At 47.6% G+C, this 26,634-nt stretch overlaps 4 protein-coding genes across 5 annotated transcripts; 2 read left to right on the top strand and 2 right to left on the bottom strand.

Annotated features, from left to right (window-relative positions):
• The first annotated feature begins 27 nt into the window (after nt 1–27).
• Nucleotides 28–8,736, top strand: C17H9orf78 (chromosome 17 C9orf78 homolog). Of its 2 annotated transcripts, XM_075112575.1 has the most exons (10): nt 30–178; nt 326–510; nt 1,438–1,497; nt 2,138–2,189; nt 2,394–2,464; nt 2,675–2,752; nt 6,033–6,230; nt 6,359–6,495; nt 7,245–7,343; nt 7,922–8,736. In XM_075112575.1, exons 1-10 carry the CDS (start codon nt 101–103, stop codon nt 8,011–8,013), a joined length of 1,050 nt encoding a protein of 349 aa, XP_074968676.1. In that variant the 5' UTR covers nt 30–100; the 3' UTR covers nt 8,014–8,736. The 2 variants fall into 2 exon arrangements, with proteins under 2 accessions (XP_074968677.1, XP_074968676.1); XM_075112576.1 differs by lacking the exon at nt 326–510 and having other exon boundaries at nt 28–183.
• Nucleotides 8,737–9,335: 599 nt separating this feature from the next.
• LOC142065858 (torsin-1A-like) lies at nt 9,336–14,576 on the top strand. The gene is made up of 5 exons (XM_075112577.1): nt 9,336–9,613; nt 9,902–10,167; nt 11,833–12,008; nt 12,100–12,227; nt 13,192–14,576. Exons 1-5 carry the CDS (start codon nt 9,403–9,405, stop codon nt 13,440–13,442), a joined length of 1,032 nt encoding a protein of 343 aa, XP_074968678.1. The 5' UTR covers nt 9,336–9,402; the 3' UTR covers nt 13,443–14,576.
• A 1,933-nt stretch (nt 14,577–16,509) lies between these two features.
• On the bottom strand, nt 16,510–22,044 carry TOR1B (torsin family 1 member B). The gene is made up of 5 exons (XM_075112578.1): nt 21,818–22,044; nt 20,969–21,234; nt 19,719–19,894; nt 18,670–18,797; nt 16,510–18,574 (listed from the first exon to the last, which is right to left on the bottom strand). Exons 1-5 carry the CDS (start codon nt 21,996–21,998, stop codon nt 18,300–18,302), a joined length of 1,026 nt encoding a protein of 341 aa, XP_074968679.1. The 5' UTR covers nt 21,999–22,044; the 3' UTR covers nt 16,510–18,299.
• Nucleotides 22,045–22,919: 875 nt separating this feature from the next.
• LOC142065861 (torsin-1A-like) lies at nt 22,920–26,502 on the bottom strand. The gene is given in 6 exon segments (XM_075112579.1): nt 22,920–23,365; nt 23,497–23,564; nt 23,566–23,619; nt 24,596–24,771; nt 24,854–25,122; nt 26,297–26,502. Coding segments are annotated over 6 exon segments (999 nt in total). The 5' UTR covers nt 26,484–26,502; the 3' UTR covers nt 22,920–23,120.
• Between the last annotated feature and the right edge of the window lie 132 nt (nt 26,503–26,634).

Here is a 26,634-nt window from a genome sequence, read left to right as displayed (position 1 = left end):
GCGGGTCTGTTGCGTCATCGCCGCGCGACGCGCCCGGGGCGGAGTTGGGGAGGGGAACGGGGGAAGGTGGCGGCCGCGGCGGAGCGCTGCAAGCGGCGCCATGCCGGCCAAGAAGTCCTTCCGCCGGCGGAGGGAGGACTCCGAGGAGGAGGAGGAGGACGAGCAGGTCGCCGAGGAGGTCAGGTGGGTGGGGGGGCGGCGGAGAGCCCGGCTGGGCCCACCGGGGCGGGCGGGGACGGGACCCCGCGTTACTCCGGCGGCTTCGTGTCCGATCGCGTCACGCCATCGTGTCGTTCTATCGCCACATACCGCTGTCGCGTTACAGCATGGCGTCACATCGCTTCGTCACGTCCCACCGCTGTATTACGGCTTCGTCGCGTCACACCCCGCCGTCGCGTTGCTGCGTTACGTTGTCTCCCGTTGTGACGTCTTACCGTCGTTACCTCGCGTCCCGTCGCAGGCGCCCGAGCGGAGCTCGCTCTCCGCCGCGATGGGGGGGTCGCCAGCCGGGTAGGGGGCCGGGCCGGGGGCGGGGGGGGTCCGGACCGGGAGGGGGGCGTCTGTCCCGGGCCCCCCCGGCCCGTCCCGCTGCGCGCGGTCTCTAACGTTTGCTTCGCTCCCGCGTCTGCCTTTCGGACGTTGGCACTCGCAGATGGCCCGGTTTGTTTTCAGATCCCTGCGTTGCAAGCAAGATCTCTCCCGTTACTGTTTTATCGCAGAAAAATACTTCACGATGGGTGGTTCGTCGCAGATACTGAAAGACATGCATAATTAGGAAAAGTCCAAACATCCAAAGAATTGAAGAATCTGTGTCAGTCTATATATAGAGGCTTGATATTTAAATTTACCATCTTCTGAGTCCCTCATGCACTGACGTACCTTGACAACCATTCAGCTCTGCTGTATTTGCTTGAGAGCTGCTGCTAATTTTGCTGTAAATCGAGTGCTTTGTTAGTTCCCCCTTCTCCTGAGAAGTGACCGTGTTATTTTATTAGCTAGTGTCAGTTGATGAGGGAGTAAAGGCACCCGCATTACCTCATCCTCCTTAGTGACCCTTTTTTACTGCGTAGAGAATGTTGTCTGGGGATCTTAATGGGCTAAAACCAGCGATCTTTGGCTCATTCTTCCCGTATTGGTTCTTATTAAAGCCTTTCAACATTTGAGTGCTTCTCTCCTCAACGGAGGGAGGACATGCCGAAGGGACATATCCAGCAGGTGCCACGCGATTTTTTTCTGATAGCTGAAATAAATGGAATTGCTTAAATAAGGTAAAACAGAAAATATTTACCTAATCTGTAATCATAAAAGTGGATGCCAATACACAGAAGTTTAAGGCAAAGTCTGTCTATGAGATGCAGTGTTAACTGCAGAAAACCAAATCAGGTTAATTAATTAAAACCAAAGCATCAAGTATTAAGTCAAATGTTTTTTCTTCAGGTTAAAAGTTGAGGAAGCCAAAGAAGTTCAGAGCCTCAGAAAGCGTCCCAATGGGGTGAGGTAAGGGACGTAACACCCAGATGTGCACGGATGTGTTTCGTCCGACGGTGTCATGTAACAGCAAATTTCTCTCTTGTCATGTGCCTCCTTTCAGTAGAAACGTTACGTGTCAGATAGTGCCCAAACCATTGTTCGTGATAGAGGAGTTTCCACATGAGGATGGAAAAGCGGGGGGTTTGGTATGGGCCCACGGTGTCTGTAGGGTGTGCAAAGTCTGCTCTGTGTCCCAGCTATGAAGAAAAAGATGAAGATTGGGATGTACCGTGAAATGTATTTTCACCAAAGTACTTTCGTACTGTGCACATGGGTTAAATTGGACACTTTCACACCTCCTCCATCATAACTCCCCTCTCATCTAGTGCTGCTGATGAGCGAGTTGAAATGTGCACCAGCAACGAACCGTGTTCCTTGTTTTGGTGACTTGCTGTAAGGCACTGGAATCTGCCTTAACTTCTCGTCTCCCCAAACCAGTAATAGTTCCTCTATCCAGGTGGAGGGATTAGGAAGATTGACAATTTAGTGTTAATACAGTGTGTGAGATCATCTGCTGGATTTAGAGGAGGACAAAGAAATGCAGTATTATCAGGAATACATTTCCTTTCACTGAATTTAATTTACTTTTTTTTACCTGCTTGATTAGCGCTGTAGCTCTGCTTGTGGGAGAGAAGTTGCAAGAGGAAGCAACACTTGTGGTAAGTGCTAAACGCTTCCACACCTCGGCGCTAAGATGTAATGATGTGAAAACATCAGCGTGGTCCAGCCGATCACTGCAGGAGTCTGGCCTGGGGGAGGACTGATGTCACTGCTCAATACTTAAATGTTTCCTGTGGTTTTATCCAGGCTAGCATTAAACTAGAGGAAAGCTTCAGGTTTTCTCATTATTTCTTATTTTACAGGATGACCCATTTAAGATAAAATCTGGGGGAATGGTGGACATGAAGAAGCTGAAAGAAAGAGGCAAGGACAGGTGGGTGCGTATGAGCTCTTAAGATCTCTCCCTGGACTAGTGTTAGGTGACAGCTAGTAATGAAGGAACCAGATGTTGTGTTGCTTTGGAGAGTTTAACATCAAACAGTTTGACCAGTTACTGTTACCCTAAATTGTCAAATTAGTTTTTTTAAAAACAAAACATCCCCCCCAAAAAAAAACCACCTGTAAACATGTGGTTTCCATCTAGGATTAATGAAGAAGAAGATCTAAACTTGGGAACTTCCTTCTCAGCTGAAACCAACAGGCGGGATGAAGATGCTGACATGTAAGTTGCGCTGCATTGCGTGGGATGCTGAGCTCGGGGTTGAGCGTCCCCTCACAATTTATTTTTTTCTGTCTTGGATTCTGAGTAGTCCCAGAACGTTTTCCCAGTTCTCACTGAAACTTTCACTTGCCTTTTCGCCTTCTGGCTGCCAGGTTTGAGAAGGCTTTTTCATGGACAAAAGTCACAGAATCCCAGGTTGGAAGGGACCTCAGGGACCATCTAGTCCAACCTTTCTAGGAAGAGCAGAGTCTAGACAAGATGGCCCAGCTCCCTGTCCAGACTCTTGAAGGTATCCAACGTGGCTGAGTCAACCCCTTCCCTGGGGAGATTATTCCAATGGTGACTGTCCTCACTGTGAAAAATTTCCCTCTTGTGTCCAATCGGAATCTCCCCAAGAGCAACTTGTGTCCATTCCCCCTTGTCCCCTCCATGTAACTCCTTGTGAAAAGGGAGTCTCCATCTTCTTTGTAGCTACCCCTTAAGTACTGGTACATGGTGATGAGATCCCCTCTGAGTCTCCTTTTCTCAAGGCTGAACAAACCCAGCTCTCCCAGCCTATCCTCGTATGGCAGCTTCCCAGTCCTTTGATCATCTTGGTGGCCCTTCTCTGGGCCCCTTCCAGCCTCTCCACATCTTTTCTGTATAGCAGGGTCCAGAACTGCACACAGTGCTCCAGGTGTGGCCTGACCAGCGCTGAGCAGAGCAGGATGACGACTTCTTTATCTCTGCTGGCGATGTCCTTTTTGATGCAACCCAGCATCCTGTTGGCCGCCTTGGCCACAGCAGCACACTGTTCATTCATGTTGAGCTTTCTGTCCACCAGGACCCCCAGGTCCCTTTCCACAGAGCTGCTCTCCAGCCAGGTGGATCCCAGTCTGTGCTGCATTCCCAGATTATGTTTTCCCAGGTGCAAGACCTTACACTTGTCCTTGTTGAACTTCATAAGGTTCTTGTTAGCCCACTCTTCCAGCCTATCCAGATCTCCCTGCAGAGCAGCTCTCCCTTCTGGAGTGTCTACTTCCCCACTCAATTTGGTGTCATCTGCAAACTTCATCAGGCTACACTGGATCCTGTTATCCAGATCACTTATGAAGATGTTGAATAACATTGGGCCCAATATTGATCCCTGGGGGACCCCACTTGTGACAGGTCACCAGTTTGAAGAAGAGCTATTTACCACCACCCTTTGGGTGCAGCCCATCAGCCAATTCCCCGCCCACTGCACAGACCACTTGTCCAGGCCATAACGCATCGATTTCTCCAGGAACAGGCCGGGAGGGGCAGTATCAAAAGCCTTGGAGAAGTCCAGATAGGCAGTGTCCACTGCCCGCCCCATGTCAACCCGGCAAGTCACTTTGTTGTAGAAGGCCACCAGGTTTGTCAAGCACGATCTGCCCTTAGTGAAGCCATGTTGGCTTTTCCCAGTCACGTGCTTCATTTGACTTGTGATGGCCCCCAGGAGGATTCGTTCCATAACTTTCCCAGGGATTGAAGTAAGACTGATGGGCCTATAGTTACGCAGATCCTCCCTCACGCCCTTCTTGTAGATAGGGGTAACATTTGCCTTCCTCCAGTCCTCTGGGACATCCCCTGTTCTCCAAAACTTCTGAAAGATTATGGAGAGTGGCCTTGCAATGATGTCAGCCAGCTCTGTCAACACCCTCGGGTAGATGGCTGTCATGATCCACTGTTGGGTTGAACAGTTTGGCAGAGGTTAAACCCCCTTGCTTTCCAACCGACCTCAGATAATTCTGGGTGGTTGGGGGCAGCTGGGCTTAACTTCTGATTAACTCAAATGTTTTATCGTGACTAGGTTCCTTTTACATTCTTGGAAACAGAATTAAGAGTCAAAATGGAGTCAAGTGCCAAGTCACTTTATTTGGCCAACAGCAAGTACGCAAGAGCAAGGGAGAGAAAGAGAGAAAAAATGAGAAAGGGAAAGAGAGTTGCGACAGCTACCATCATGGATCTGTGTATCTTCAAATATGGTACAGCGAATATTCCAGAACACTCCTCGTGACCTCCGCTGGTTTCCCCTTTTTACAGTGTTGTCCTCTTGCATGGTCAGTAACTGTTCTGCGTACCCACGCCTCCCACTCGGTGGTGGGGCGTATGCCCAGTACCATCACTAGAGGGTGCCCGAAAGTTCTGGAGGGTCTGGGCCCCCCCCGCACCGCCCATATGTTGTCAGTCGACCCTGGGCCGGCACATGCGCAGAGGACATGCTCCGAGACAACAGGACGGACACATTCCTGTAGGTTAGAACTGACTTGGCTGCCCTGGTGATTAAACTGCCCTGCTCAGTTGCCATGGTGATGAGGCTTCGGTAGTTAAACTGTCCTGCCAGCAATGTTCAGACAAGTTTCTCGTCCCTTACAGTGGCGTCAGGGCCCATCGATTTGTAGGGGTCAAGCTCCTGTAATAATTCACGTTCTAACTCTTCCTTCACTGATGGTGGGTCTATGGTTGGAATGACCAGGAATTTTGTTCCCAAAGCCTGGGACCCAACAGTGTTGGTAAAGACAGAGGTGAAGAAAGTGTTGAGAACCTCCGCCTTTTCGGCGTCGTTGGTGACTGACTCTCCTTTTTTGTTTAACAGTGGGCCTGTGTTTTTCCTTCTGTTTCTGCTTGTGGTTGACATACCTGAAGAACCTTTTCTTTTTATTTTTGACATGTACAGCCAGTTTCAATTCAAGCTGGGCTTTTGCTTTTCACAGCTGCATCTCTGCACACTCTGGCGATGCCCTTGTAGCTCTCAGTGGATAATTCTCCACTTCTCCATCTCTGGTATTGTTCTCTTTTGGATTTAAGTAGACCCAGGAGCTCATGGTTGAGCCAGGGGGGCCTCTTGCTCTGCTTGCTTCCCTTTCCTTTAGAGGTGGTAAACTGGTTTTGTGCTTCCAAGAGAGAGTTCTTGAAGAACTCCCAGCACTCACTAGCTCCTTTATCTTCCATGGAAGCATTCCCTGGAATCCATCCCAACTGTGCTCTGAGCAAGCTGAAGCTTGCTCTTCTAAAATCTAGAACCCAGGTGCCAGCCAGCTAGCTTGGCATTAAATACCAGTGGGAGCTTTCCCTGCTGGTTGTGAAAGAGCTTGGAGGATCTGATTGTTTCTGAGACAATTGCGTCTTACAGTTGATGTTAGCTGAGTTGTTTTGGAGAGGTTATTCTTTCCTCTCTCCTAGCTATCGAGATAGTGATGCAGCTGTGCTCAGCAGTGCTGGGACAGAGTACAGAAAACAACTAAATACTGTGGGTCCCTCGTGTGCTGCTGTTTAGGATGAAGTACATTGAGACTGAGCTGAAGAAGAGAAAGGGAATTGTGGAGAACGAGGAGCAGAAGGTGAAGCTTAAGAATGCCGAGGACTCTCTGTACGAGCTGCCAGAGAACATCCGTGTCTCCTCCGCCAAGAAGACTGAGGAGATGCTGTCCAACCAGATGCTGAGTGGCATTCCTGAAGTGGATCTAGGAATTGAGTATGTGGTTCACAGATCTGTTGGTTACAGCCTATGACTATCCCCAAAATCCGTCCTCTTAGCACTTCTATGCCTAATATCCTTTTTAAAATATGAATGTTTTTTTCTTTGGGTGTTCTTTTTCCTAGCGCAAAAATAAAAAACATCATCTCAACTGAAGAGGCCAAGGCCAAGCTGCTGGCAGAGCAGCAGAACAAAAAGAAAGACAGCGAAACTTCCTTTGTTCCCACCAACATGGCTGTTAATTACGTCCAGCACAACAGATGTAAGTCTCACATAGCTCTCCTGACCGAGGTGTGGCCCTCTCCTCTGCTGAAGAAAAGCAGATAGCTGGGACAGAGTCTGAAGCAGGAGAAATTAGTTCGTGTATCAGCACAAGCAGCTGTCTGATTCCTTTTTCTGGACGCTAATATAGACCCCATCTGGCTTGGTCCTCCATCCGTCAGCAAGGACAGGGGTGTATTACTCATGGCTTGACTTTCTGCTCCTGAACTCCCAGCTGACACTGCCTCATAAATTTCAAGAGTTTAAGTTGTGTGTTGAGCGTGTGCTGGAAATGCTTGCCTTGTCTGCGATTATAAATGATGGTTTATAATTGAGAGAGTCCATTTTGTAGGCTGCCAAAGCAGACAGGTGGTCAAGCAAACACAGATCTTACCAGACAGGAGATGGGAATTAATTTCCGGGAGAGCCTGTCATACCACAGCCATCTGGAGGAAAGGCAGCCTTCTGCTGTGTCTAACCATGCTTACAGGGGTGATGTGGAGTCAGATTTGTGTGTTCTGAAGGAAATGAAGAGTCTTTAGGCCACTTCTGATGAAATAGTGCTACTGAAACTTGCTGTCTCCCATCTTGTGTGTATTAATTATCCATAGAAACCAATTACAAGAATGCTTTTTCTGAGGTTCTGTTGTTTCTGCTAAAGATCAGTTGTAACAAATGCCATAGAAATGCATCTGTCTGAATAATGCTACTCCAGATAGTAGTCCTTGTCTGATGATTTCCTTCTTTCAGTTTATCATGAGGAGCTAAATGCACCAGTGCGAAGGAACAAAGAAGAGCCAAAGCCCCGTCCACTGAGAGTGGGGGATACGGAGAGGCCAGAACCTGAGCGTAAGTTCCTAATCTGAAATGTCATAAGGAGACTCTTGTGGCCTGAAGATTGAAGGTTACAGCTTGGAGACTGAAACTCTTCAGGGGTCTTGCACAGAGAAATCAGAGAATCACAGAATGGTAGAGGTTGGAAGGGACCTCTGGAGATCATCTTGTCCAACCCCCCTGCTTGAGCAGGTACCCCTAGAGATGAGTGCACAGGACCGCACCAGGCAGGTTTTGAACGTCTCCAAAATGACCTAGCTGTTCTTATCTTCTCTTCTCCGGGTGCCCTGAGTGGGGAAATGGAGCAATCTAAGTCCATGAGAGGCTATTGCGCTTGATGTACCACTCCTAGGTCACACATGAAGCCCTCTGGATGGAGGATCTCTTTAGAGATGCCCAAGGGTGGAGTAGCAAAGCTGGCTGACAGCGGTTTGATGAAAGCTGGAACAGCAAGGGGGTGCAAGGTTGGGGAGCATTGACAGCTGAAGCGATAACCTTGCACAGAGCAAGGAGCTATATAAGGGAAGTGGTGGCATTAAGATGTCTCCTGTGAAAGGACAGGGAAATAATATTTCCTTCTCTTACTTTTGAAGGATCTCCTCCAAGTCGCAAACGTCCACTCAATGAAAAAGCAACAGATGATTATCACTATGAGAAATTCAAGAAGATGAATAGGCGATACTGATGAACATGGACCGAAGCCTGCGCAGTTCTTATTTTCCGCTAATAAAGGATTTTGTGTCAATGACCTGAAACGGAGTTGAGGAGAGTCACTGCCTTCGCATGCTGGTGTTACCTACAAAGCTTTACTTGTGATCTTGTAGTGAATCAGTTTGCAGGTGATTGTGAACTCTTTGGTTGGTAAAATCTTGTATATAACTTATTTTCAGTTATAAAACTTGTTTTATAAGAACACGAGCTTTCATGGTTGGCATTTTTTTAGTGAAGAAACAAACTTGCTTTTACAGATTCTTCCACCCTCCTAAAAAATTTGAAAAAAGAGATCTTTTAAAAGCAGCAGTGCTGTTTGCCTTGTAAATACAAAGGGAAGGTTTAAAGCTGGTTTGCTTGAATGTAACTTTGTAAGAGACTTCTTGTTTGTTCCCAAGGGCCTTTGCTGTGCAGAGGGTGTAAGGCTGAGATGCTGCAGTGGTATGTCCAGAGCCACTGCTCCTCAGCCTGGCTTGCAGGTGCTCCGGGAGAAACCAGTGTTGGCTGTGCCTGGTGCTGCCTCGCTGGGTCTGTTGTCAGCGCAAGAAACGACAGCAGACTTGCAGCACCAGGGATTTTATATCATGTGCCGTGTTGGTTTGTATCTTTTTCCTGCTGTGATTTTATTACTGTAGCAGTTCACTGCGTTTTATTTTAGCTGTGAAGAATAAAACTGGATCAGTTTGTAATTGCTGAATTGGAGGAAAATATAATTTTCAGCTCTTGGCACAGGGTTGATATGGCAGCTGGTGAAGAAGCCAGAGGCCCTGCAGCTGGTGTCAGCCGCATCTTCCCAGGGGATGTGTGGGAACTTGAAGCCAAGATTTAGAACTTGAAAACAATAAAAGTGTTTTTAAGTGATGGTAAATTACATTTTTCCTTCTGGGATACATGCCAATAGTTTCCAGGTGCTGGTGGTAATGATGGCCAGCGTGTCCAGTGGCTGTGCAAATGTCCATGTCCCATCACTCAGGAGTGGAAACTCCAGGGAGGGGTGGGAGATAGGCCCAGATTTTACAGTTATTTTTTTTCTTTCAGAAAAGGGGAAATGTCTCTGGGCCAGGTAAATGTGCGAGTTTGTCTCTGAGCTTGTGCCCCCGTGCAGGTCTGGGGTAGCACCTGCCTTGAATACCTGCGAACACGGCACCGCTAACCTAAGGTCGGAGCGGGAGCGCGGTATTTAATCAAGCTTACCACACGAGGCCGCCATTTAGCTAAGTGATTACTGCGGCCCCGCGGGTGTCCATCCAACATGGCGGCCGCCCTCAGCGCCAGCCCCGCCCCTGCCCGCACCCAAGATGGTGGTGGCGGAAGCGGCGTTGCGGGACGGAAGCGGCGGCGGAGCGGCGGCGCCGGGCGGGCCATGAAGCTGCGGCGGGGCGCGCTGCGGGCGGCCCTGGGGCTGGCGCTGCTGCCGCTCCTCAGGCCAGCGAGCGCCGTGGAGCCTATCAGCCTGGGGTTGGCCATCGCGGGCGCCGCCGCTTCGGCTCTTACCGGCTTCATCTCCTACCCGCGGCTCTACTGCTACTTCAGGGAGTGCTGTCTCCAGCGGCACGACCAGCGCGCCGCCGCCGGTGCGGGGCCGGGGCGGGATGAGGCGGCGCTGGGGGCCGGGGCGGGATGAGGGGACATCGCGGGAGTGGCAGGAGGGCGTTGCGGGGTGCGGAGGCCCCGGGAGCCGGGCAGGGCCTGTGGGGCCTCCCTGTGAGGCCTGCGTGGGCCGCCGGGCGTTTGCCCCTGGCCCGGGACTGGCCGCCCTCACGGCGGGGCGGGTGCGGGACCCTCCTCGAAGGAGGTAGGAAGCGGCGGGACCGCGCGCCCGCCTCCCTCCTCTCTGGTGACGGTGTGGTCTCTCCATCCAGCTCTGCAGGAGAATTTGGACAAGAAGCTGTTTGGGCAGCACCTGGTGAGCAAGGTGGTTGTAAAGGCCGTGAAGGGCTTCTTAAGCAACACCAACGCCAAAAAGCCTCTCGCCCTTTCCTTGCACGGGTGGACTGGAACAGGCAAAAACTTTGTCAGTAAGATAGTCGCTGAAAGTATTTATAAAAGAGGTCTGCAGAGTAAATATGTCCATCAGTTCGTGGCAACTTTGCACTTTCCTCACTCTCACAGCATCAATCTCTACAAGGTAAGAGTGTGCTGTGGAACACGTGGCGGTGCTGCTGTATTGAATTATAAATGTTACGGCACGATTGGTACTAGAAACTTAGATGTTGTTTTATGCAGTAAAATGTAGCCTGTGCCAGTTTTGGAATCTTCTGTACAGGACTGGCAAAATCCTAGCATCCATCAGGACTGGTTTTCCTGTGAATGTAAAGTTTATTGCATGTGTTTGGAGCCTCAGTGTAGGGAAGAATGATACGGTTAATTTCCATTCTACACTTTGCTTAAGAGATGTGATTGACTTAAGAATAAGCATGATTCAGCAGGTTTCTGTGGCTAGGTGATGTGTTGGTGGGCACTGCAAAAAAACCTAATAGTTCATGACTGTTAGAGCTGAAGCTTGCTCTCTGAGGCATGGGTGTACTTTTCAGTTTTACTGCGCACTGAGCAGGTTATTTAGTTCTTCTGTGCATCCATTTCCTAGCTGTAAAACAAAATCACAAAATATTCTGTTATCAAAAAGATACAGATTAATGTATTCGGAACTGTTCTGCCAGTTTGCAAAGTGTCAGCGCAGTTCTGTAGGCAGGTGGATATCGCATGGAGCGGTAGCTCAGATGCATGTTCTCTGTGTTTTGGTGGGGTTTTTTTGTTCTAGTTAACTTTACCAACAGAGTTTGAGCACCGCTGTCTTTTGTAGTACTGAATGCTTATATTCAGTTTGTATCTGTTAAAAATGGGAACGCGCTGGTCTACAAACCTGATTTCTAAATGGAGGAAATAATCTGTTTCCTCTTTTACAACTTACTTTTTCCCCTTCTTGCAACTGAGCTGTTTTAAAATAAAATGGATCCTTTTCTGCTTTTGTTTAGAGGTGAATACACTCAGGAAACTTGCTGCCTAAGGCAGTAGGAGGAACTATTGCTTCTTATCCATAATACACCCAATGCTGCCTTCCTGTGCTGCCTATGCAGTTCAGGGACCGAGTCAACAGTGAATAAAAAAAAATGATGAATTGTTGAAAACGGTCAGAACAGTAACTTCTCATTCATCTGCCAGCAGAGCAACGCCTTTTTTTCCCAATTACTTCATTTTTGATCTTAAGTGTAACTCTTAAGTGAGAGAATCTTTAAATACAATAAAGCATTAGACCCTCTGAACAATATTGTATTTTAAGAAGGGCTTGTAATTGTCTTCATTTAACTTCTGAATGATTAATGCACAGGGCTGAGAATTTAATTCTGTTTCTACTTCTGCCAGTTACTGCAGGTGCAATTTCTCACTCATGCTGCTCAGGTAGCAAATTTAATATTGTTCATAGGTTTGACACCTAAGGACACCAAAGTGCTGCCAAAAGTAATCATCTTACTTGTCAGGGCTTTACGTTGTGTTGCTGTTCCTTGGTGGTACCCATCCTTTGTTCTGTGCATTTTCATTTTTGCTAGGTTTACAGGAATATCTTTCTCACAAGGAAATTTCCTGTTTGGCCTATCCTGTCTCTTGGTGTCTTAAAATTTTAACCAGTGTGAGATTTTGTTTAAGTTTTATTTACAGCTTTTAACCATGTTTTAGCCAAGAAGCTAAAGCTATTGAAATTACTCTTTCAGGACAAAGGTCAATAAGCAGAAATGCTGTTTTCTGCCTTTTCAACACAAACTCTTTCAGCAGCTTTTATTTTTACGCCACTCAGGACCAGTTGCAGTCATGGATTCGGGGAAATGTGAGCATCTGTCCTAGATCGCTCTTCATATTTGATGAAATGGATAAAATGCATGCAGGACTCATTGACTCCATCAAGCCATTCCTGGACTACTATGAGTTTCTGGATGGGGTGTCTTACCGACAAGCCATCTTCATATTCCTCAGGTAAGAAGTAGCTTCTTGGGTTTGCTGGTCTGTACACTCAGTGCCTTTTAAAACTACCTCCAGCTTCAATCTTTGTTTTCTCTTTACTTAGCAATGCAGGAGCTGAAAAGATAACAGAGGTGGCACTGGATTTCTGGAGAAATGGGAGGACAAGGGAAGATATACAGCTCATAGATATCCAAAATGCGCTGTCTGTGTCTGTCTTCAATAACAAAAATAGTGAGTAAAACTCTGATTGCTTTTGAGGTGGTAGAAGTTCCACAAAAGGGATGGGCTGCATTTAGCTGCATTTTTACAGCTATGGTTTCTACTTGATGTGGCCTCCAGTTTTCCTCTAGCAAGGAGCCACGATGCAGTTTTGGGGCCTACTGTTGGCTCTTGAGATGAAATGAAGGTTAAGGAGCTATGTGTGCACCTTGGCTACCAGCATGTTTGCTGTCTGTTGGATTGCATGTGTTGGGGGAAGTCTATGCTGTGCATTTATTGACATACTAATGGGCTAAAGGGAAAGCAAAAGACAAATCCTGACAGTAAGGCTAGGTATTGCAGTAGCTGAAAAATCTTTAAGAAATAAAATGTTTTATTATGGGGAAGCTGCTTCCTTGGCCCCCAGCCTGCTTAGCCTGTCTTGCTCAATCTGTTAAAAGCCTTCAGGCAGCTATTTAGGAGCAACAAGCTGATGTGCCAGCCCTGCTGTCCAGTGCTTCCAAGGTTTCCTCACACAGGACTTCTCGTGAAAAGGGATTTTAACATAATTATGCTCTGAAATAGGCATTGGAAGCAAACTTACTGTACTTCTTAAAAGGTTAGATGCAAGCTCCAAAAAAAAGGAGCAAGAAAGTTGCTCTGGAAGAGATGATAAGAGAGAGAAAATCTGTTCTCTAGGTGAGAGGGGAAGGTACGAGACTAGCACCTGGGGAGCTTGGCTTAAATGCATCCAGCCAGAATTCATTCATTCAGCTCCAATGGACCACATTCATGTGTCTGTCCAAAATATTACGCACAAAGTACCATGAGAAGGGGTTTGTATTTAGAGTTACTTGTGCATTATAGGGCCCTAAAAACCCAGGTGAATTCCTACTGGTATGTAGCAGAGGGCTATGATGTGCCTCTTCCTCCTGTTCAACCATCGTAGTGTTCAACTAGAGGAGTATTAACAAACCCCTTCTCATTCCCTTTGTAGGTGGATTTTGGCACAGCACCTTGATTGATAGAAACCTCATTGACTACTTTGTTCCCTTCCTGCCTCTGGAATACAAACATGTGAAAATGTGTGTGAGGGTTGAAATTGAATCACGTGGCTATACTATGGATGAAGACATTTTAACCAGAATAGCTAACGAGATGACCTACTTCCCCAGAGAGGAGAGAATTTTTTCAGATAAAGGATGTAAAACTGTGGATGCAAAGCTGGATTATTACTATGACTTCTAATGCTTCATTGCTACAACCTGCAAAGAAGCAAATTTAACTTAATCACAAAGTGGACAACCGGAGACATTTCATTTTTAAGCACTTTTTAAAGAAAGAAACATTTTTTTAGACTGGTGTGTAAATAAGCAGCAGTACCTCATTCTGTCACTAGTCACGGTTCCCAAATATTTCAGCCTTGTGTTGTCAAGGTAAGAACAAAAAGATTTGTGAATGTGGGGGTCTGTGTCTGACAGTGCCAAAGGCTCCTCTTGGAACGTGCATTGATCGTCAGAACCATTTGGCAGACTGTTGGCATGTATAGAAGGACTGAGACTATGACCTAATTTTAATTGGATTTTGGTTTGTTGTGGATGATCTCTAGACAATATTGAGAATTTTAATCAACGTTGCTATGTCTGTGAAAACCTTCATTGGGCTTGCGTGTGACTATTCATAGAACTGCATTAAAAGTAGGATATGTGTTTCTTCTCCATGAGCAGCTTGGCTCTGGTAAAGATAAGGGGGGGGGATTCTGTAATTAAAAAAAAAATCCAGTGTCTTCTATCCAACATCATGCAGCACCATTGTCTTTCTCGAAACAGTGGTATAATTTGGTCTCCTGCGTGTCAAACCAAGAATATGAACTCTTTGGTGTGAATAGCATTTGGGTGGCGGACTTAATATTAAAAGGAAGTGAGTTAAAATCCTTAACTGCCACATCAGCGTAGTTGGTTCCTATCTGCGTTTTTTTTTAATGTATAAATTTGCCCACAGCATGCTCTCCCAGGAGTGATCTGAGGAGGGAAAAGTGTGCTGACTGGTGAGTCAGCTTCACAGAAAGGATGTAATTTAATGGGAAACACGTCAGGTTAAATTTTACACCAAGAAAATGGAAAAGAGGTTTCTAGTCTTCAACTGTACGTGGAATTCAGGGGCCAGCTTGCAGGGTTTCCCCTTTTCCATCTTCTTGCAATGCTGTATGCCGCTGAGGCAGGGATGAAGACAGATCCAAATGCATTTGGAAAAAGAAAATGTGAAATGTGTCAACTGAAGTTACCGTGAAGAGTGTCAGACTTATTTCTGAATGTAAGCACTGCAGAGGCTTTTTTTCACTCCAGTTTCTGTTCAAAATAAACTTTTCTCATCGGAAACATATTTTTTAGCTACCTTCTGGTGTTCTTTGTATGGAGTGATTTGATGTTAATTTTGCACAAACTTACTACTTGTTGAGAGTTTCTGGCTTCAGCGTCCAGCTGTGCGTACAAGTATTTCCCCTCTCGAGTTGAAAGGGGAATAAATATGAGGAGATGTGACTTTCTGCTGCCTGGTGAAAGGGAAACAAAGTTTGGAGTGGAAACTGCACTTCTAGATAGTTGGTACTAATTACGCTTGCATGGTTTTTATAGAGGCAGGCTTTCTAGATGTAAGCATGCTCAACAGTATCGTAAGGACAAACTTGTCTTCTAGAGACTAGTTAAAACCCTGCTTCTCATCTCCTCCCACTGTGGCACCGCTGACTGAACACCCTGCAGGCTCTGATGGAAGCCACCCATGTTTTTAGTGGCAGCATCTTGACATTTTCTCTACAAGGGGGGAAAAAAGAGCCAGTGAGACTTCAGCTGTCCAGTTCTGTTCTGAATTTGTGTAATATACAAATTATAATTTCCAGTATTTTTCAGCAAATGAGTACTTTGAACTTGGGTACCTGTTTCTTTGACCTCCTGATGACAGCAAATGACTGGCTAATGGAAGAAAGCAGATGAGAAAATGACAAACTCTTACTACTGTCTGATACCTTCTCCTCAAAATAAAGAGTTCAGCCAAGCCGTACAGTGGCTCTTCCAGCAACACACTCTTAGTTCTACTTTGCAACATCAATACTCCTGCTCTTGAAAACAGCAGACCTGGCTAGGGGCATCTCCTGCATCTGGGTGAAGGAAATGCTGTGCCTTAAATCACTGCCAGATTTGATCCTTCTGATCCTGTTGCTGTTCCTTGCCTTTAGACTGTGTGGTTTCAAAGCTGAGATCCTCACTCTTTCTTGCTGTGACTGGGTAACTTTTGTGATTATTCTTTTTAATGTCACTTGAAATCAGATCAGATAACTTAAAGGAAAATGTCAAATGGGGGGAAAGGTCTGATTCACCAAAGAAACAATCTGTTGGCCAGGTGAGAGCAGCCGAGCCGCTGCTGAGGCTGAATTTTGTTTGTTCTTACCAAAGTCCAGTACAAGCAACTGCCCCTTTAATTCAACCTTCTTCTGCAGGGAACATTCCAAGATCTCATCCTGTGCTCATAAAATTAGAGGCTATGTTAAAATACAGCAATGTATTAAGTGCTGCTTTTAATAGAAAGAGGCAGCCTGGCCTTAGAGATCCGTCTGCCTGATGCCCTGGGCCAAACAGCCAAGCTGTCGTGTGTGCAGGCGTAGTGCAAAGTCCTGGTGAACAAGACAGTGTACACTTCCCATGTATGCTCTGTAATGAGTTTCCTTGTGCATCCTTACAGCACAACACATGGCTCACAACAGCGTGAAGAACTGACTGTTCAGAGAGTGCGAGTCGTTGCCAACAGCTGTAGCTCACTTCAATTAGGCCCTTATTTACACACCGGCTTTTTTTCAGTGCCAGAGAGGCTGCAGAGGCTCTGGCCCACAGAGATACGATGAAAGCCTGTAGTCCTATGGTGCCTTTGCCAACTAGAGGAAAGGTGGAGAGCTGCCTTGAATGACAGCTTTCCAGATACAGCACAGAGAGGAGGAATAGTTAGACAAGCTACCTGAGGCTTATTTGGCCTGCAGTGCCTGGCAGTATGGTAGGAAATACCTGTTAATAACTATGAAGCAGAGACTAAAAAGGCTTTTTCATAGGTGTTTGTTTCTACTGAGCTGTATTTAACTGCTGAATGCCTTACTGTGCAGTTGGATGACTCCATGTGTTTCAATATCAACAGGCTACTTAATCTGCTTATCTAGTGCTATAAACACATTTTTAAGAATAAAGGAACTTAACAGAAAGCTGCAGCGCAGCTGGTTAAAAACTGCATAAACTAGTACTCTCCTGCAGCTGAAAATTACTAAAACAAGAGAGAAAAGTGGCTTGAGATTTATTCTAACTGCAGTACAGTAGTAATATTTAGTGTTTTGAAATTGCAAAGTATTTTGTATTTGGACTAACTGAAACTGGACGCAGCATTTACACCTAAGTCAGTTAACAGGCAAAACATTATACACGAAAAGCAACAGTCCAATGTCCCAAGGTTAATAACTAGCTAGCGTTTGGCTCTGGAGATTACATCAACATGAACAGTTTGCCAACATTTGACAAATTCCACGTGGGGTTGTAAAAGACAATTGACACTTTTAATTTAGAGCTTAACTCAAATGCTAAGATCTGTGTTGTAATTTGAATTAACATAACAGTGTTAAAAGTTTTGGATCGTATCTTAAAGTAAGTTTAAGTACAAGTGAGGGAGTAGATGCTGCGGCACAAAAATAGCCCAATCCTTCATACCAGTTTAAAAAACACACTACAATCAACAAAGCAATAGGCACTTGTCTTGCACTACAGTATTTGAGCCACAAGTGAGGGATGATGAAAGAGTTAAAGCTTGCAACAGAGTTTTAAACCCCAGCCTTACCAAGTGGGTGAAGGTTAAATCATCTTTCTCAGCTTCCTAACTCATTCCTCAACCTTCCACACATTCATTCTTTAATGTTAAAGGCTACTCTAAAACATACTTATCTAGTGAGGTACAGGGTGGTTAATTGCTCCCATTTACCAGACTCCCTTCTCTGTGGTTCGCTAGGAAGAGCTTTGTATTGCTGTTGCTTACACTTCAGTATAAAAATACACTATTAAAAATAACTTCTGCCATAAAAGTGTCTTCTAAGCAAGGTGAGAGTAACATTACCTGCTCCTAGGCTATTGGGAAGGACTACAAAAGATCCGGCAGACTTCAGGCCCAGGACCCTGTGTGCAGATTAACCTGACAAGCTGTAACAGTCAAATTGTCATGAGAGATTTTTCCAATTAAGGACAACTGGCCTAGTATGTTGTAACAATCAAATCTCTCAGGTGGGTCCCTCTCTTAGGAAGACCTGGAGTTACCACAAAAACCCTCTTAGCCCCCTTAGTTAGAAGAATATAAGCTTTCTTTTACAATTTCTTTTTTGCCAAAGAAGCAGAGGGGCAAGCAGTTACTTCCCACACACGCCCTTTCTCTACTATTTAGTAATTGGTTTCCCTGAGCTTATCATGACTCTCCATATTACTGTAGCAGGAGATGCAATAGGATGCCAGAGCTCAGACAAACTCTGATCATGTTCTTCTGTTGCTGAATAGCTGATGCTCGTCTGTAGAAGCCACAACAGCATCAATGCGCTGTGAAGGATAGGAAGCTTTCCATCATACCGTCTTCTTACTGCAGTGCATCAAGGTATTTACTCTTGCAGACATGATCATAGTCCTGAACACACCAAATGTTCCTTTATTTCACTTGTCCATGAACAAGATCGTGTACAGGGAAGGGAATATGACTGCCTGGAAGAATTCCTCCGTTCTCCTTTGCTCTAGTTCTTGTGGAAAGAAGAATTAAATATTTAATAATCCTAGCGCTTGGAAGAATAGAGCAGGAGAGGCTGTTTCCAGTGCTGTGTGTCGTTCAGAAATTCTCTGTAGGTTAAAGAAAAATAAAGGGGGCAACATTTGGATACCACCTAGTTCAGGGATGAATAGTGGGACGTTAAGGTTAAAAAAAAAAACAATAAAAAGCCCACACAGTATTTTCACCATATGCTCCACAACAGTAAAAAAAGCTGAAGTGCAAATACACAGATTTCCAAAAGCTCTGAAAGGGCTTTAGGGAACTGAAGGGTAATCAGCCCTTGGCCTTTGTGTATCTCATCACATCTTCGTGAATATCCAGCTTGGCCTGTACAGTCTTGCAGCCTTTATCAGAGTAGATTTTCTGCTCTTTTGGGAAGAATGTCATCTCATTGGCCACTGCTTGAACAACCTGCTCATCGACAGCATAGCCACGGGCTGTCATTTCAGCTCTGATGCACATCTTCACGTGCCTGTGCTCCAGGGGCAGGAAGGGGATAAAGTAGTCAATGAGGTTCCTCTCGATGAGGCTGCTGTGCCACAGACCACCTGGAGGAGTTGGGGGAAAGGAAAAAGCAGGGCAGGGTCAAGAGATGAACCCCGTCTTATGAAGTACTTCCCATTTTCTGGGGAAAGTGACTTACTATTCTTGTTGTTGAAGACTCCTACAGACAGCATGGGCTCCAGGTCTTTCAGCTGAATCTCTTCCCTGTGCTTTCCACTTGTCCAGAAGTCAAGAGCTGCTTTATTAATTAAGTCACCACCTGCATTACTGTTCGTAATAGAGGAAATGTACAGTGAATACAGACACAACTGAACCAGAATTTTTTTTAGTCGGTTACACATGTTGTTAATCTTCTTGATGTCATAAGCCAAAATTTAGGCAAAGTCTCCAGTTCTCTAAATAGCCATCAGTGTGTGGTGGGTTGACCCTGGCCAGCAGCCAAGCACCTACACAGCTGCTTGCTCCCTCCCTCCCGCCTCAGCGTGATGGAAGGAGAAAATAGGAAGAACAAAAGTGAGACTGGTGGGTCAAGATAAAGACAGTTTAATAGGTAATGAAAAGAGGAGGAAAAAAACCCAAGGAAGGCTAAGGAAATAATTCACCACCCCCACGGTCAGTCTCCGAAGAACCATCGCCTTGGAAGCTGAACTCCCCCTTCTTTCTCAGCTCCAGTTTTTATTGCTGAGCATGACATTACATGGTATTGAGTACTCCCCTGGCCAGTTCAGGTCAGCTGTCCCAGCTGCATCCCCTCCCATCCTTTCCAACACAGAAAAAAGCAAAAAGCCTTGAGGCTTTGCAAGCAAACAGGCAAAACATTGGTGTGTTATCAAAACTGTTTTAGGCACAAATCCAAAACACAGCAACAAACAGGCTGCTGTGGAGACAGTTAAGTCCATCCCAGCCAGACCCAGTACAAAGTGCACCCATGCCAGAGACATTCCCCAAAATGTGAACTCTCATATGATCTGTGCTCTGGGCCAGGCTCGTGGGCTCAGCATGCTGCTCCACTACAGCCACAGGCCACGCGAGAGCTCACAGCGCTCCCCTCTCTCTTTACAGAGATGGTCTTTGCTCCAGAGCGGTTCTTTCACTGTTCCTTGAATGAGGTCCCATAGGAACATCATTATCATCATAAACACAGATTTATCTCAGTATCTCAAAATGACTGAAATAGGTGCTACAGACCTGAGGAAGATGAAGATGGCTTGTGTGTAGGACACCCCATCAACCTGCTCGTAATAGTCTAAGAATGGCTTGATGGCATCGATGAGACCTGGGTGCATTTTGTCCATCTCATCAAAAATGAAGACAGAGCGGGGACAGGCACTGACATTGCCCCGAATCCAGTTCTGCAGCTGTTCCTGGAACAAGAGGTTGAAAAACACTGAAAAACTCAGTCTCTTGGGGCTGCACTGCAAAATATTTCTATGTGACAGGCTCCAGGGACACCCTTTCACTGGTTATACTTTTTTTCTTGAAGAGAGGAAAATAAACACTGTGACTGATCCTTTTAACATGTGACACTGAATTTAAATGTGAATTCTTTCCCTGCTCACAGATGAGAGACTTTGTCATTCTTTCTGCTTAGTGTATGGATAAGGCACAAAAATGAGGCTGAGATGGGAGGTCTTGGAGAATAGAAAGCTGCTTTTTGTTTGCTTGAAAAAAAAAAAAATCAGTGTCTCCTCTTTCATACAGAAACCAAATATACCATAACATCAGTTTTGGGTACCTTCAAACATTAAAGCATGAAGATCAGAATTCTGCATTGTCAAGGAATGCAATCACCAGGGTTAGAGCAACAACCACCTTGGAAGCCAACCCCCCACACACTTTTTCCTTCTCCTACCCCAGTTTTTATTGCTGTGCATGACAGCATATGTTATGGAATATCCCTGTGGCCGACTGAGGGCAGCTGTCCCAGCTGTACCCCCTCCCAATCTCTTGCCCACCCCAGCCTGCCCACTGTGAGCAGGGATAAAAAACCAAAAAAAGCAAGTTTTGAGGCTGTGTGAGCACTGTTCAGTACCAGCCAAAACACTGGTGTGTCATCAACACTGGTTTAGCCACAGAAGCAAAACACGGCGCTGCAGGTGCTGCTAGGGAGAAGGTTACCTCCATCCCAGCCAACCAGTAAGCACAGTTTTACCGATGGGATTCTCCCCTAACAGCAAGGACTGCAGAAATCAGCGGATGGCATCAGTGAGAGGACAGCACTAAGCAATGATCCTCAGGATTTGTTGGCACTTAGGTGCCTTTGGCTTTCACTTTTTGAATGTATTTCCCCCTCCACCTCTCCCAAGTGCCAACTTTGAAGTACCCAGCTGTACACCTCCAGTTGTCGCGTATCTGGGGGACTTGTGCAGCACAAACAGCTGAGCCCCAATACTAGGGGGTTCAGGGAGTTGGGGTAGCTGGACTGTGTCCTTCCTCACCTTGTAGACCCTGAGCTGGTCATGGTGGGGGAAGTGCAGGGTGGCCAGGAAGAGATGGACGAACTTGCTGCGCAGGCCGGCGGGGTGGACGTGCTCCGCCAGGATCTGGCTGAGGAAGTTCTTGCCGGTGCCGGCCCAGCCATGGAGCGAAAGTGTCAGTGGCTTCTTGGGACTCGGGTTGTTGCTGAAGCCCGTCACTGCCTTCAGCACGACATCCTTGGCCAGGTGCTGCCCGAAGAGCTTGGCGTTCAGCTGCACCTTCAGTGCTGCGGGAAGACGGACAGCTCAGCATCACAGGGCCACCAAGAGCTGCTGGCCACCAGCCACACACCGGGCGAGCTCAGCGTGGCCACCGATGGGTGTTGGTCACCAGCCGCACACCAGGCGAGCTTGGCATGGCCACCAATGCGTGTCAGTCACCAGCTGCACACCAAGCGAGCTCGGCATGGCCACCAATGCATGTCAGTCACCAGCCACACACCAGGCGAGCTCAGTGTGGCCACTGATGCAGGTGCTGGTCACCAGCCACGCACCGGGCAAGCTCGGCATGGCCACCGACGGGTGTCAGTCACCAGCCACGCACCGGGCAAGCTCGGCACGGCTACTAATGGGTGTCAGTCACCAGCCACGCACCGGGCAAGCTCGGCACGGCTACTGATGGGTGTCAGTTATTGGCCACGCACCAGGCGAGCTCGGCTGGGCCACTGCGAGGCACGGTCTCGGGAGGGCATGGCCACTGCCTGGCACACCGGGGGCTGTCCCGGGAGGTGACCGGTTACCGGCCGAGCTCCGGGGCAGGGCTGGGGAGCCCCGCGCGGCCCGGCGACCCCCGCCACCCCCCCGCCGTACCCTCAGCGTCGAGGCGTTTCGCGGCGCTGGGGCAGCACTCCACGTAGTTGCAGTAGAAGCTGGGGTGGGACAAGTAGCCGGTGAGGGCCGAGGCGACACCGATGGCCAGGCCCACGCTGAGCGGCTCCAGCGCCGCCAGCCCCGGCAGCAGCAGCCAGAGCAGCCCGACCGACCGCAGCATGGCGGCTCCACGCCCGGGCCCGCTTCCGCCCGCCTCCGGCTGCGGCCGGGCGAACTCCCGCCCCGCCCCGCCCCGCCCCGCCCCGCCCCGCCCGTACCCGCCGCCGCCGCCGCCGCCATCTTTGTGAAGGGCACGGACGGTATTCACTGCCCTGCTGATGATGTCAGTGGGCCGTGACGTACCGGGGGAGGGGGGGGGGCATGACGCTAAGGGTGCTGCGTGACGGCATTTGCAGCCGTGGGCAGCGAGGTGGAGAGGCGAGGGCGGAGGGTCAGGGCGTCCTCACCCCCTCCGTTGCCCCGTGGCGAGCTGGGCGCCCTCACTCCCCTCAGAGCGACCCAGGCCCGTCCCTGCGGTCACCCCTCAGAGTGACACAGGTCCCATCCCTGACATCACCCATCAGAGCGACCCAGGCCCCAACCTCTGCCACTGTCCCTCCCCTCCGCCCCACCACCCCATGCCATAAACATGGGCCTCGTCTCCCTTTTTCCGCACTGGCAGCAGCTGGGGCCGACGCACCAGCACGGCAATCGGGAGCACAGCACCAAGCGTGGGCGGTTGTGTTGGACCGAGCAAACCACGGAGGAGCTGCCCATGGCCTGCAGGAGAAATGGTGTGGGGACATGGCGCGGTGATAAGGAAGGCTTTTCTGCCTCTTCATTTCCCGATCAGCGGCACTGGCGCGCAGCATTCCCCAAAGCAAGCGGTTTGCCAGGGTCGGGTAGCCGCATCGGTGTGAGGCGGCAGTGCCGCGCCGATGGGCTGCTGAACCCGGACACTGACGGATAATCTGGGAAACTCAGTCTCCTCTTTTGTGCTTGGGTTTCCATGCCTGTAAGGCAGGAACAGTGGTGCAGATCTCCTGTGTGATTTCTGTGAGATACGCAAGTGACAGCCAGTATGAAACAGACTGATGCTATTACCAAGAATTTTATTTATTAATAGGTTTTATTAATTTGGGCAATGCTAGGACTTAAGGTGCAAACACTCTTGCCAGAAAAGTGGGAGATTTTCCTCTTCAAAATTCTTCTGCTTAGGAGTGTTTCTGTAGCAAGGAGTTACTGGTTTTTCCACCTGCTGTGGTCTTGTAACCAGAAGCCACGGCATTTGGCCTTGTAGTGCCTAGATGATCAGAGTTACTCTGGAGGCTACAGTCTTGCAGCCTTTGCTGGAGTACAGTCCTTCTTCGCTGGGGTAGTCAATCATTTCTGAGGCAACCTTAGTGACGAGTTCTTCATCCTCAGGATGCCCTTGTGCGCGCAGCTCCTCCCAGACACACTCTCTCACATGTTTGCATTCAAGAGGAAGGAAAGGGACAAAATAATCAATCAGGTTCTTCTGGATCAGTTGACTCTGAAAGAAACCACCTGGAAAAGAGTATAGGGAGCTTTACTGTCAGAGTGCTGCGGAAGCCACTGTGTTTGCTGCACGCTTCATGGATCATTTTGCAGAAGACATCAGGAGTCCTGGGACTGCACCTGAACCCAAAGGTACTCACTGTTTCTCATCCTGAGAATTTCCTCTGAGAGCACAGACTGGAGCTTATTCACAGAAATATCTTCTCTTCAGCCTTCTCCAGTAATCAAGAGCAATCTTTGTTATCTTATCTCCGCCTGCATTGCTGTGAGGAAAGAGATTCACTGGCTCATTAGAGCTGTATCTTTGCCATCTTCATTGGTCAGACCTAGGCAGTAGTTTAAATCACTCTGTGGGAATCTGCACTAGGGTGGAGGTGACATGTCCCTACACGTGGATGTTGCCCAGAGATGGGATGTGACGAGGACCACACTGTCTCCCAAATGACAGAGTGTCTAATGGGATGAGCACTCCTCTGGCACAGAGGCTTGAACTACTGCATTTTTCACTGCAGCAGAGCAGGGGGACTGGTCATACTGCCAGGGGTTGCTGAGAGGCTCTCTAACAAACTGCTACTTGCTGTGGTAATTTCTACCTCAAGCTGAAATAGGTAGTTGGCCGTGTGTTTGAAAGTAAAGGCAAGTTGAGAGATACACCAACCCAAAGCTTAGGGTTTGGGCTTTCTTCAGTCGTGTCATGTGAAAAAAGCTGGGATGACCCTCAGCAAAAGGATTTCCCAGGAATAATACCTGGAGGAGTTGTGCTTCCTTGATATAGATCAAGTGGCCTTCAATAGGTGAGTTCCCCCCTCTTTGCATCTGAAGAGCCCCCTAGGGGAGTCCCACCCATCTTACAATGAACCTTCTGCCTAACAGTGGTATAAATTGCTGGAGAACTGGAGAGCTGGAGAAAACATATTTGCTGACTACTGTGGAAGTGGCAGCTCCAGTACTTTTGGAAGCCACCATAGACACTTGTCTATATTCCGTTCACTGGGGGAACGGGAGCCTTTTCAGTCCTGGGAGAGCTCACTTCTGTTTATAGCATTGAATAGCTCAGATCTGGCTGACACGATGGCTGGGCATGTTCATTGATAACATGCTGTAAAGACAGACAGCAAGGGACCTTGAGCTGCTCAGCCATGCTGCAGGCAGCTGCAAACCTATTAGCAATTGTTACTCCCATTGTCTCTGCAGATTCTGTGGGACTGTAATTCCCTTTTTGCCTCTGGCTCCCCTTACTTCAGAAACAGGAAGATCGCCTTGCCATAATAAACACCATCAATCTCTTCACGATAGCCAAGGAATGGCATGATAGAGTCTATCAAGCCATGTGGCATCTGGTCCATTTCAGAGAAGATAAAAAGGGACCTTGGACAGGCACTGACGTTGCCCCGAATCCAATTCTGCAGCTGCTCCTGTAAGAAGAGACAAAATTACCCGGGATTTGCACTCACAATTGCAGATAGATTGAAGAAAGTGAGATGAAGCTGAAAGTACCTTATAGAGATTGACATGTGAAAGGTGTGGGAAATGCAGCACTGTGCTGAAGTGGTGCACAAACCTCCTTCTTGGTATATTAAGCTGATAGAGGTTCTCTGCAATGATACTGCTGACTAACAATTTGCCTGTTCCAGTCCAGCCATGGAAGGACATCACCAGAGGCTTCCTGGGCTGTTCAGAGTATGTATTTCTGCTCAGAGCATTCAGAACTGTCTGGACAGCAAGATGCTGGCCAAAGACTTTTTTCTCCAAATCCATCTTTAGGGCTGAAGGAAGGAGGGGAGAGAACACTCAGAAAATGCCATATTATTCCTTCCTTTGTTTTTTTTTTTATGGTTGCAGCTGAATAGTCATCAGGGAGAACAAATGTTTGCTGCCCTCTGGCCATGACAAGTTTGGGAATCGGCAGAGAATCCACCTGAGGAGCAGATTTATGAATCAGACTCTCGATGGCATTTATGGGAAACAAGAGGTTTGTATGAGATAGGCAGGAGTCCCAGCGGTATTGTGGCTACTGCCTTCTATAAAGTCCTGGGATGGGATCTAAGGTATTTGCAGAGACTTGTTTGCTGCATGTGCTAAATTCTCATTATCTGTTTTTGTGGCATCTAGCACACCTTGCATTTATAGAAGAATGTGCTTCTGTTGCTATATCAAGTTCTCTTAAAAAAGTACCACAACTGGTGTTTCAGTGGCTAAAGTACTGGTAAACAGCCTGTTTGTAAGGAGCCAAATCTTGAGCGGGTGGGAAGTGACATACTGCAAGTACCTGAAGGCACACAGGTCTCCAACAGTTGAGGATTTTTTTGAAATCTGCATTCCAGCTCTGAAATGAGGCAATATTTTGTAATCCCATGACAAAGGGAAGGGGGATTTCCAGGTGGCAGGATCAGAAGTTATGGTTAAAAGGCTGCGTAAGCTCTCTTTCAGACCATGCACTAGTTTCCCATAGGCAGGGTGAAAAAACCCTTTCTTCCCTTTTTATTGAGGACTGACAGCCTCGTCTCAGGGAAGTGAAGCAGCATGTTCTGAATCTAGACCTACCACTAATTGCTTCTCATTTGACCTGTATTACAGGCAACCACTGACTGGGGTGTGGGATACCACTGGGGTGTCCATCTCAAGATGTGTGATTATTTCATTAGCCTTGAATTCACCTCCAGAATTTTGCCTGCTTCTGCCAATATAAACCAAAACACTAGCAAAGAAAATGTTCCAGTACTGCTGTGAGAAGCAGGGTACATGACCACTTGTGGGATAAACAATATTACATTAGTACAGACTTTGCCTTCTAAAGCCACTGTGGGTGGTAACCCTTATCTTTCCACAACCACCCCAAAGGAGGCTGACATTAAAAAGGAAGCCCTCACCACCCCTGAGAAGGATCATCAGCTGGTCCCACTGACAACTTGGCTCAAGGTGCCCTTGCTACTGCCTTACCTGATAAGTTCAGTGTGTCCTTCATATTGCAGCACTCCAGGAGGCTGCATTTGAGCCAGGAGTGAGGGGAGAGGAGCTGCCAAGCGATGGCAGCACCGCCCATGAAGACTGAAGTGCTGAAAGGGTCCAAAGCTGGCGTCAAGGTGGGCGCAAGAATAAAGAATACAGCAGCTTTCAGAAGCTTCATGGTGTGAACTGAAAGTCAGCCTGGCTCAGCAGGAAAAGAAAGCAAAACAGAAATTTCAGAACAACTTCCTGGAGTGCGGGGCCTGAGGCTGTTCAAGAGAATGGAAGCCAAGCCTCCTGTAAGCTGAAGGTGTTGATGAGTTAACAGACTT

Source organism: Phalacrocorax aristotelis, chromosome 17 (assembly GCF_949628215.1).
Source record: "Phalacrocorax aristotelis chromosome 17, bGulAri2.1, whole genome shotgun sequence".
Lineage (NCBI taxonomy): Eukaryota > Metazoa > Chordata > Aves > Suliformes > Phalacrocoracidae > Phalacrocorax > Phalacrocorax aristotelis.
The sequence above is the reverse complement of the archived record's forward strand: the minus strand, read 5'-3'. Positions and strand labels throughout refer to the sequence as shown.

What these genes read in the sequence shown, in the direction of transcription:
- C17H9orf78 (XM_075112575.1), top strand. Translation starts at nt 101, where the DNA reads ATGCCGGCCAAGAAGTCCTTCCGCCGGCGGAGGGAGGACTCCGAGGAG. An exon ending in ATGGGGGGGTCGCCAGCCGG is followed by an intron (nt 511 to 1,437) that starts GTAGGGGGCCGG and finishes TTTTTTCTTCAG; the next exon opens with GTTAAAAGTTGAGGAAGCCA. An exon ending in AAAGAAAGAGGCAAGGACAG is followed by an intron (nt 2,465 to 2,674) that starts GTGGGTGCGTAT and finishes GTTTCCATCTAG; the next exon opens with GATTAATGAAGAAGAAGATC.
- LOC142065858 (XM_075112577.1), top strand. Translation starts at nt 9,403, where the DNA reads ATGAAGCTGCGGCGGGGCGCGCTGCGGGCGGCCCTGGGGCTGGCGCTG. An exon ending in ACAGCATCAATCTCTACAAG is followed by an intron (nt 10,168 to 11,832) that starts GTAAGAGTGTGC and finishes TACGCCACTCAG; the next exon opens with GACCAGTTGCAGTCATGGAT. An exon ending in GCCATCTTCATATTCCTCAG is followed by an intron (nt 12,009 to 12,099) that starts GTAAGAAGTAGC and finishes CTCTTTACTTAG; the next exon opens with CAATGCAGGAGCTGAAAAGA.
- TOR1B (XM_075112578.1), bottom strand. Translation starts at nt 21,998, where the DNA reads ATGCTGCGGTCGGTCGGGCTGCTCTGGCTGCTGCTGCCGGGGCTGGCG. An exon ending in GAAACGCCTCGACGCTGAGG is followed by an intron (nt 21,235 to 21,817) that starts GTACGGCGGGGG and finishes GTCTTCCCGCAG; the next exon opens with CACTGAAGGTGCAGCTGAAC. An exon ending in ACCAGCTCAGGGTCTACAAG is followed by an intron (nt 19,895 to 20,968) that starts GTGAGGAAGGAC and finishes CTCTTGTTCCAG; the next exon opens with GAACAGCTGCAGAACTGGAT.